We start from the raw sequence: 11,408 nt of genomic DNA on the forward strand, positions 1-11,408 counted from the left end.
AGGAGCTATCTGATTTAAGGCTGAGGTGGTCATTATAATTATTATATTATACATTATATTTCTCCAATACCCATTATGTTAATCTCAGAGGAGTACCTTATATCTGAAGAACACAACAGGTAAGTACATTACCCTGCTGCATCTATCTGTCCCCCATAGGCTAAAACAGCAATTCGGCAGGTTTTAGATGGCGAATGGTCGAAGTTCAATTTTTAAAGAGACAGTACATAATTTTTTTAAAATTCAAATCGAATTTGGATTATTCCCAAGTCAAAGTACACAAAATTTAGCTCAAATTTGAATTTTTTTCAAATTCAAAGACATAGGGCGATCAGAGCCTTTTATTTCCCAGGGCTAACCAGTGGCCCATAATTGGCTATGAACTACATGAAAAAAAAATCATTTTCCCAATGTATAATGTATAAGACTTTTCACTCATGCAATATGTACTTTTGATTGCAATGTGCTTTCTAATTTATTTTTGGCCATGTGCTCAAAATATATCTTTTGTGTGCACTTTTAAAATTGTTCATGAAAACCCTCTCCTAATTGTTTTCACATAAAATGCTTTGTATGCATTACAATTTGGCCCCCATGCTGTGTGGGTTTCCATAATCCCCTTTAACATAGAGACATTTCATCCTATAACAGAAATTAGAACAAGGACAATTTATTTAAAAAAAAAAAAACGTGTGGGTCTCCCTTGAGAAAAAAGGTAAACAATGGCTTAAAGGGAATACTGCCTGGATACCTGGTTGGGCATTGCTATGTAGCAAAGCCCGTGTAGAATTAGGAGCTGCAAACATGAAACTCCTTTTGCTAGAGCTCACTAACCACTGATATTTTGTACTATTTGTTACCTGTGTGCTTGTTGCACACCAATTCAGCTGTAAGACTTTGAAATACAGAATACATACATAGAAATACAACTTATTGTTGAATATTTTATTATGATAGATTTTGTGGCTATTTCCTTTCCTATTAATGTTTATTTTCTCTAAAAGCTATTTAAAAATGCTATGTATTCTGAAAACTAAGCTTTATGTCAATATTACTATTAGATACTGGAATGTGATCCTGTGGGGATGTAAATTAAAATGATGCAAATACTCATTTTGGCAAAAACCTACCATGGACTGTTTTAGTCTAAACCCAACTGAAAAAAACAATGAAAAGCATGTAAACCTGTTTTGATAATAGCCTTATTGGCTCTCCTGAGGTGCAATAGGTTCTGTGTGCCAGATTCCTTTATGAAGTACACTCCATCCTTTTAATTTTTTGCTGCACTGTTTAATTGTAGTTTAAAATGTTTCAAATACTTTGCTAAAATGACACTATTCTTAAACTAGTCATGCTGTTCTGAACAGAAATGAATTGTATTTAATGTCCAGTACAGTATAGTTATAAGAAACCTTTTGCATTTTTGTTTTTTGAAAAGACCAGATGGTCAACTCAGTCTGTTGGACAAGAGCACTGAAAAAGAAAATCCCCTCAGATTAATTTTTAGTGTGCTACAGTACGTACTGTATACTGTACCTACTGTTAATAATAATAAATAATAATAATAATAATACAACGTAATTAACAACAGCTGCCAGATTTGTAGCATAGACCCAAATGGAAAAATCAAGGAAAGCAGAATAGTAATGGCACAAAAGGAATAAACGTTTTCTCTGTCTAATAACAACCATTAAAAGGCTGTATCCAGTTCACTGGTTGCTAGGCAGTCAGCTCACATACTGATCTCAGTGCTCCAATGCCTCCAGCATCTGCCCCGTCTCTGTCCAGTGAAGAACAGGGCCATTGTAACAGCGCAGTAACTGAATATAGACAGAACGACAGGTATTATTTGTGCAGATATACATTTAATTTAGGTAGGTATGCTTATCTCCATGGAAGCTGCATTCAAGTGGTAAACATACATGCAAATGCATACATAATTGCACATTTTCTGTAAATATTTAAATAACTGTTCTGTATTAAGTATGAGTATAAAAATGTTATATAGCCATCCTTTTAAATCCACTTCTCACCCCTGTTGCTGTCCCTGTACTAGTAATTAAATTGCCTTCACATGCACTGTCAGCATCTACTGATCCCAATTGCTAAGAGAGAGCAAATCAATATGGCAAAGTGGACTTTACTCAAAATAGACTTTGTTCTTTTACTTTTCAATAGATACTCTGTTCTCAAAGGTATTTGTAAGTTTGCAAAATACAGCCTCTCTCCATAGTCAGGAGCTCCCATCTGAAGTGTTAGGTGAATTGTAAAAATTATGATGCCATAGATGGCAATGTGCAGAGACTATAGGAACACAGGGGCCATAAAGTTTCCTTAGGGGGACACATCCAGCCAACAGGCCTTCAGTGGGACAGTTATCTAGTGAGGAAAAAAATCATTATTTGAGACACACTATATTTCATGTCTTGTACTTAAAAAACTCTAATATTTAGTCTGCAGAATATTCAGTGTTCCTCTCATAGAAAAAAAAATCAGATATCAAACCTAACATTATGAAATACAGTAAAAAAAATAGAAGAAAAAATGTATGTCTAGTGTCCTATTTGAATAATATAAGTTTTGTAAAAGTGATATGCTCCTTTAAGTAGTGTTTACGGTGAGAATTTTGTTTTTCTTTTTATCATATTTATCTGTGGAAGTGAAGCTGGCTAGTAGAGATAACAACCAGACACGGGCTGATGTGCTTGTTGTCTACTTAGAAAGGAACTGTTGACATATTAAAGGATATGTAAAAATTTCCAAAGATGGTACAGATAGGAATATACTCCATCCACCATGTCACAAGAGGCATGGCGGTTGAGACAGGTAAAGCAGCACCATGGCTTAGTGATTTGGTAAGGTCCAGTTTAAGAAGGAACCATTTATATGTTTGGTGATCCTGATCCTATATCTAGCTCTTTTATCTAGTGCATGGGTAATGCTTATGTTCATGCAACTTCTTTTCATTAATTACAAATACTTACATTACAACTCTTTACTTGTGATATCCAAACAACCTAATTTAAATTAGCTGATTGTTTTAGGGCTCAAATACTGAGCTCTTATAAGGGCTTTAGCACACAAGCAGATTCGGGGAGATTTAGTCACCTGGCGACTAATCGCCTCTTCTGCAGGGTGACAATCTCCCCGAACTGCCTTCCCCCTGCCTTCCGCCTGCTATATCGAAGCGACGCGAGTACATTGCCGCTGGTGTTTTGTCATTATATCAGGTGGAAGGCAGTTCTGGGAGATTGACGCCCCGCAGAAGAGGTGATTAGTCGCCAGGCGACTAAATCTACCCGAATCTGATTGTGTGCTAATTAAGAGTTAGTGACGAATTACTAGATAAAAGAAAGGCAAACGACAGAGGTCAGATTTATGTGTAAACACTTCTTTCACCTACGTAATAGCCAGGCTAGGTCAGAAGTCAGAAACACCTTGAAGCAAAGTAGAAAAGCTGGAAATTCAGGTAGCTCAGCTAAGCAGTTCTCATTTGCATGCTCACATGCTTAAAATAATTCTCACATTCCTTATTGGAACAGCGATGTTCTGCTTACATCCAGCCCCGACAGGGTACTGTTCCCATATTAACCACTGGAGCTCCCTTTAATTCATTTAATATCACTGACCATCATTAGATGGGGCTAAGCAGAAATTAGATTTTTTATCATTCATGCTGAGAATTGAAAATCCTTTAAAAAGACGTATGAAGGTGAAAAATTAAACATAAAACTTCAATACATTAGAAAAAGGTCACAAAAAGTAATTGGAAAAAGTCTTTATTGCTGGTGAACTGTCTGAAAACAACCGAACCGAAAAAATGTGGAATGAGAACAACCCCTTTAATTCTGGAGACAGAATTTAAACCTACAACAAGTTTTAGTATAGTCACATGTACTTTTCTATGTTGTCTGAATATTATAGATGCTTGTTTTTCTCTGAACTATTTTCCATGCTAAGCAAAAGTGTTAAACATGTTGTGGTGTTATTTTGCTCTTTGCTGACATTGGTTTGTGAATGTTGCTGAATGGACCATCTTGCTTTGCCTGAAATATCCATATTTTTCAATTAGTCTATGCAAGTAACAATGCACACAAAATGGATTTAAAGTGGACCAGTCACCTACACATAAAACGCTATATAACAAAAGTCGTTTGCAAATTAAACATGCAACCCAAATTGTTTTTTTTTTCACTAAAGCACCCATACCTGTTATAAAGGCGTTTAAATATCTGAGCTGTCAATCAAATATTACGTGTCCTGCCTCTATGCCTGAGGCATAGAGGTGGGCCAGTCAATGACTTTCGCTTTCCATTCAGCACTTCCTAGATTCCCCCTCCCACTTCACACTCTATTATTGTGTGGGGCAATGTGTATAGGCATTAGGTCCCCATTCGGGCGCATACACAATATTTTGGGGTGAAACACAACTTGTCTTAATAACAGTGTCTACGAAACGGCTCATGCCTGCGTGCTGTGATTGTGTAATTCCAAGACTAAGGTTAACAAAATTTAAATAATAAAAGTAAGCAGGGGCGTAACTATAGAGGAAGCAGACCCTGCGGCTGCAGGGGGGCCCAGGAAGTATAGGGGCCCCACGAGACACTAATTCATATACACTTTCAATAAATATTGGTAAAACAAATCAACCTCTAAACATTTTGGGGGCCTGAAAAATGTGGGGCCCAGTAATACCTCGTTACACCACTGAAAGTAAGTTCTATTTCTAACTAACATGATAAAAAATAATTTGGAATTATTTCTTAGGGTGACAGGTCCCCTTTAACTGCACACACAAGTTGTGTGTAAAGTGGGCAGAAGCTTGGCGTATCAGCATGCTCTCCAATGGAGAAGAAACTCTGTATGTGAGAGGAGCCTTTGGGTTTTATTTGAGCAGAGCACCTTTTTGCTCTCAAAGCGATTCCTGGAAGCCAAGTTCGAGGGTTAATTATTTTCTAGCATTATGGTCAAAGGGGTGGTTCACCTTTAAGTTAACTTTTAGTATGTTATAATATTGGCTAATTCTAAGCAACTTTTCAATTGGCCTTCATTTTTTCATTTTTTATTTTTATTTTTTTCTAGCTTTCAAATGTAAATGTTAGTACTGTATAGCGATAACTGAAATTACAATTAGCCTGGCACTATGAAAAGCTTGCATGTGATTTTACGTCCTTCTCCTAGTACTCTTCCACTGGGAACATGAGCAGTTCAAGCTATTGTTATTATGTATTTATAAAATGCCAACATATTCCGCAGCCTTGTACAATAAATTGGTGTACACATTAAACATACAGGAAAACACACACAAACAACCAATAACCAATACAAAAGAAAAACTGTGTCCTGCCCAAAAGAGCTTATACCTGACTTCCCAGCTAACTAACTGAAAAGCGCAACCAGTTTCTAGCAATTGTTATAAGTAGTACACATGTTAAAGGGGTAAAAATGGCAATATCAAGAGAATACTGGTGTTACTATATTTCAGTACCATCTGAAGTGCGATCTGAATGTACTGTTACCAAGATATCTGCTGATGCTGCCTTTAAATGTCACACTTGACTTTTCATTAGATCTATTCTAGTGCACAACCTGTCATTTTTTAAAATATGTTGATTGTGTTCAACAATGCAACATTAACTGTAATACTTAAAGCTATAATACAGCATTTACCCAGATAAATGATGAAAGAGAGTATCAGTTACTCCTACGCGTGTCTGCAATGTGAGATCTCAAGTTCCAAATATAGAATTGTGTTTCATGCATGACTTCCTCCGGCCTATTTAACTCTACAATAGGGTCAACTTATCAAAGGTCAAGATGAAAATGTATTTATATCTCTACATCAAAATAAATGTTTCTCCTGCAGACCAGGACTTTTCAATATTTATCAATATTTCCTGTGTCTTCTCCCCAGATAGCATTTCTAGTGAAATGTATTCAGTAACTAAAAGTGCCAAGCTCAATTAAAACCGATGGAAACATCAGTATGGGTTTAAATGGAAATCTAGCACTTATTTACACTTATTTAAGATACTTTAACATTAAAGTTTGCAAGAAACCTTTTCTTGAAAAAAGAATGGGGCCAACCTGAATCACTGCATACTCTTAGTTCCAGTACTAATTGTAAGAAGTTTCTAATTAAAGGGTAATAACACATATATTTTGTCACTATATTTCTGTGGTAGAATGTATTTCCTTGTAATCGTGTGACTTTTTGTTTCCTTTCTGGCAAACAACTGAAGCCTTCCATGCAAAACTTGTGTATCAGGGCCTCAGTGCAACATTTGCACCAAGCCTGTACCTGTGCAACCTGTAATTTAGGGAAATAAAATCTGCCTCTCACTAACTGAAAAACGATGGTGTTTCATGTAGGATTTATACCTGTGAATATTGATGTAGTGTATCAGAGCCACTGTTCCACAAGACGAAGCAGGATCAATTACCCGTTACCTGAAATGCTCACTAACATTGTACTGCTACCATGGATTGCATATGGCTGATTTAAAAGGGTTGTTTACCTTCCAAAAACTTTTTTCAGTTCAGTTGTTTGCGGATTGTTCAGCAGAAATAAAGACTTTTTTCAACTGCTTTCGTTTTTTTCTAACATTTTTTTAAAAATTGAAGTTTAAATTTTAATGTCTGGCGTTTCAGTCTGGGAGCTCAGTTTTTCAGGTACAGACTCTGGATTACTTGCTACATTAGTTGATACATTTCTCAGCAGCATCTTTGGAATATTAGTAACTATTGTATGAATTTTAACAGCTCCCTTTAATGAAATGTAGGGATTCTGCTCAACAGGGCCAAAGATAAAAAATGAATCAACTATATGTATCAATTTAGAACAGTCAGTGACTCCACCTGCCAGAGTTGCTTCATAAAGACATAAGAATGAGAAAATGAAACTTTAAACATCAAAATAACAAAAACCGTCACAAATAGAAGAAAATAACAGAAAATAACTTTATTTCTGGTGAACTACCTAAAAACCAATTGAACTGAAAAAGTGTTGGCAGGTGAACAACCCCTTTAAATGTAAGACACCTAGCTAAGGTAAAGCAAACAAATGCACCAAATTTATGAACTAAATAAATATATGAAACTAACTTAAGTGGTAAAGAATAAAAGAGCATTAGCTAAGCTTATACAAAAAAAAGGGATGATAAAAAGGGATAAATATGTGATGACCGCATAACTTTATATAATGAAATCCCAAGTTCAAAGAAATTGTTACACTGTTGTATATGCTGCTAATGTGATCAGATGCAATCACTGGCTATCCAGAACAGGAAGCAGTTGTGGTGTTGTGTTATATGAGAAGAAGCAGATTAACCATTTTGCCTTGTCTGCTAAAATTACCTTGACCATGGTCCTGAAAGTTATGCTTTTATCAGGTAAATAATCTCTCAATTTCTCTCTCTCTCTCTCTCTCTCTATATGAAAAATCCCCACCCTAACTTATTTAAGACATTATCTCCAATATGTAATAAAAGGCAGTATGTTTGCACAGGAAGCAGTAACCCATGGCAACCAATAAGATCCTATTAAACCGGAGACCAGTAAATGCTACCTGCTGATTGGTTGTTATGAATTACTGCTCCTAGTCAAACAAAGTGCCTTTTACTACATAACCCTATTGAGCATATACTAGGCTGATTTAGGACATTCATATTTTTCATTCTTGATCCAATCCATTGTTACATTTGTTTGTGCTTGGGATCACTGCACTGTGGAAAACTTTCACCCCAGCTTTGGTTTCTTACAAAACTATTCTTCCTGCTATTTAAACAAATACATTTCTACTGATGAAAACCAGCCCCCAAATTGCAGCTACCACCATTATACTTCGCTCTATGTATGGGTGAATGATAGCAAGAACTCTGCATAACAATGGCCTCTATAGAAATGTAGCATTAACAAATGCCTTGTACTTCTCACCCCACCCAAAAACTATTTATCATATTCAAAGGAATTCTTGTCACAATGCAAGCAAAACCTTATTATCAAACTATCAAGCTATGTGAGAGGGATTCAACCGAATTTGAAGTAGCCCCCAAATGCAGGTGGAGTTAAGTGTAGTTAGTTTATGCAGTGTATTGCCTAAATGGAGGAAGAATGGATGGTGCAATATGAATATATGTGGGAGAACCTGTTTCATTTTACTAAAAATGTAAAGTTTGGCCAAATGTTCATGTTTCAGAAAGATAATGATCCTACAGACAAGGCCATAGTACTGCTAGACTGTCTCAAGAACACAAAGGTGATTGTCCTACAATGCTCCTTCTCTTTTCTACCTTGGAGTTCTACCTAGACCCTGATACTTGCCGCCCCTCAGATACAACCGTTCCTTTTTCTTTCCTGTCTCTTGACCTTCCAAAACAACATGAGAAATAGGAGTAAGTGGCCCATAGTGAATGCTGTTGTATCTTGGCAGGCTTTGCCAATAAACATCACACAAAACTTTCAATGCACTTCAGGTGGAGCATAATGCTACAAAACACTAACACTACTACAGTTGATTTAGATTAGCAGAAATCTACCATAAAGAACATGAACATTCTTCCAGCTGTTTAAACTATAGATCTCAGCTAACAAATTCTGTAATGAGCTGGCAGGAGTTTTATTTAATCAACATCTGGGATGCATAGATTTGACATATTTGAATAATACAGTATCACAGTAGATCTTGATACATGTGATCAGACAGATTGCATGCTGTTTACTAAAGCATTTTACTACCGGTTCAGCACCTGTTTAAAAGGAATGCTATAATAATGATTCCTCTTTACTTATATTTGTTACATTTCAAGACAAGGAGAAAATAAGGGAATAAAGTAAACAGATCAATAGGCCCTGTTTTTGAGAGCTCAGACTTTGTTGACTGTATGATTTTTACCAGCTATATCCCATGTTAGGTACCAGCACAAGTAGAATCATGTAGATTCACACCCAATCCAAATTTACCACTCAGTCCCTCTACCCAACCTGCAACAGCTTCACCCCCAGCCAGAAACACATACCGGTAAGCGATAGCATTATAAATACAGATGTTATCCGAGGGCTAGTGGAAAGCTGGAAGGAAGATGGATATGCTAATCTGAGAGACGTAAAACAAAATGCTCTGCAAGAGCCAAGTCAACAGATCCACACCAGCATCTAACTACCCACCAAACATTGCAATGCAGTATGCAGGTACCCAACCCAAGGCAGGACTCTGAATGAAGGTCTCATAAATAGAGAATTGTTCTTTAAGCATATACAGACAGATTTCTGATTTCAAGATTTACTTGAACAAAAGTGAGGGAATCAATCCCTGGGTGCCAGGATTTTGCATTCTATGGTTCATCTGCAGCTATTACAGAGGTGAACACAATACAGCTGACAATAGCAAATAATAGGCCAAAATATCACTTATATTTGTGACAGCCACTGCAAGTGGTTCTGTAGCAATGCTTCCCATATCTTTCCTTCTTACCAGGTATTGGAGCCCTTCCAAATAAAACAACACAGTTATGGACTAAGGAATATTAATGCCCAGTGTCGGACTGGGATGCCAGGGTCCCACCAGAAAACCTTAGACCGTGGGGCCCACTTTCCAAATTATTATTCCTCCTTTCCTCACTCAAATTCTTTATTCTCCTAGTCTTTTATATCTACTTACTATATTCTTCCATTATTAAGCATTTTCCCCATAAAGGAATAGGGAATGACTATGAAATTGGCTAAATGGTTAGAAGCACACCTGACACCTGGGTCCACCGGGAGTTTTCCTGGTATCCCGGTGGGCCAGTTAATGCCCTGGTAATTGGCTATATTAAGCAGGTTGAAAAGTAAAACATCTTCCGGCATTGCATTTAGCCCAAAAGTAGCTTCACTGCACCACATGAGACCTAAAAAATACTGTACATCCTGATACTGGTACAGAGAAATGTCAGGTGACAGTGTAGAATAAGAAGAGCTGTGTGCAAAAGCGCCACATTAAACAGAGTATCCAAATTTCCAGCCCCCAGTTGTCCTTGACCTACTGCCAGCAACTCTTTATAACCATACAGTGAGTGCCACCAAGGGAAAGGCAAAATAGCAAATATTTTATAAAGAAAATTATAAACAAGGCAATGTTAATAATGTTCAAAGGTATTCAGTGTGAGCACTGATCAAACATCTGCCTGAAAAACCATGTGAACAAAGGGATGATGAATAATAAAATGCTGCCAAGCACTAGAGGCAGAAAGTTAAAGGCTCACTAATGAGGGCACAGCTGGGTGCCCAGTGTAATCGCTGCCCATTCAGATTCCTTTGCACACACACACACACATTGGGAGAGTCCCTAGCAGTGATCCCCGGTGACACTTGCGTAAAGGTCATGCACAATAGTGATCAGATCAGCACCGGGACTTGTTGCTAGTCAATTGCACTCACCCAGGGTTTTCACAGCGATCTGCTTGGTGAGAGGAGGTGGCAGGTTGATGCAAACCAGATCCACGTCCTGGTGCAACAAAACGTCGTCGATGCGGTTAGTGTAGAAAGGGACACTCATCTCCTTAGCCAGCTCCTCGGCTTCCTCCTGTGTCCTTCCCCATAGCGCCTTCACCGAGAAGCCCTCGTCCTTCAGCAGCGGAATAATCACCCTCGATGTCAGGCTTGTGCCGAAGACCCCTACCCCGGGCAGCATAGCTGAGCAGAGCCCTGACAGGGAACAGACGGGAGCTGGGTGCTGCAGCCGCGTGCACTATACAGAAAGGAAGTCCTAATACAAATGCAAACCCTTCTTCTTGCTCCCCTCACCTCTCAGAATGGAGGGGCCACATCCCCATCTCTGCCCTCCATGCCCAGCTCATGCCAGGATCCACCACTTCCTCTTGGGAAACTACAACGCAATGTCGGAAAGGATGAAACAAAAAAGAGGCTGGATAAAGCTGCTCCCAATAACACAAGTGCGCGTGTTTGTAGGAAGCTTGGGAGCAGCTCCCGGAATGAAAGAGAGGATGGTGCAGCTCTGGCTCCGTGTTAGCTTTTCTCTGTCATCATCACAGGCGCTTCGTACTGGCAGGGGGAGGAGCCAGCTGCTGTCACCTAATGTGGAGGGGATGTCTTTTCCTGCAACGCCCTCTCTGCTACTTGCAATCCCATTGGCTCCCATTGGCTAGGGTTGTGTTTAACTGTTGCCTTCCTTCCTAGTGACAGTCACTGCTGAGAAGGTGCAGGGAAGCAGTCTGTACATGTTTCCTGTGATGGACCTACAAGCCGCTCAGCCTCACCCTTTTTAAGGCAGGGTGCGCCTTACAGGAAATAGTTATTAGACGACAACTGGGTCTTTCAAGACTTGGCCCTAGTGCATCGTTATATTGTCGGGCCACCAACACATATTCTCAATAAGATATAGGGGTTGTGCACCTTTTGATTAACTTTTA

At 38.4% G+C, this 11,408-nt stretch overlaps 1 protein-coding gene across 1 annotated transcript in view; it reads right to left on the reverse strand.

Moving 5' to 3' along the window:
* Positions 1–11,165, reverse strand: part of LOC108719140 (glucose-fructose oxidoreductase domain-containing protein 1) — a 45,201-nt gene extending 34,036 nt beyond the window's left edge. The window contains exon 1 of the mRNA XM_018267801.2: positions 10,417–11,165. Within this exon, the coding sequence (XP_018123290.1) occupies positions 10,417–10,669 (253 nt within the window). The 5' untranslated portion in view covers positions 10,670–11,165. The remainder of the gene's footprint in view (positions 1–10,416) is intronic.
* Between the last annotated feature and the right edge of the window lie 243 nt (positions 11,166–11,408).

The sequence above is a fragment of the Xenopus laevis genome, chromosome 6L, assembly GCF_017654675.1.
Source record: "Xenopus laevis strain J_2021 chromosome 6L, Xenopus_laevis_v10.1, whole genome shotgun sequence".
In the NCBI taxonomy this organism is placed as follows: Eukaryota; Metazoa; Chordata; class Amphibia; order Anura; family Pipidae; genus Xenopus; species Xenopus laevis.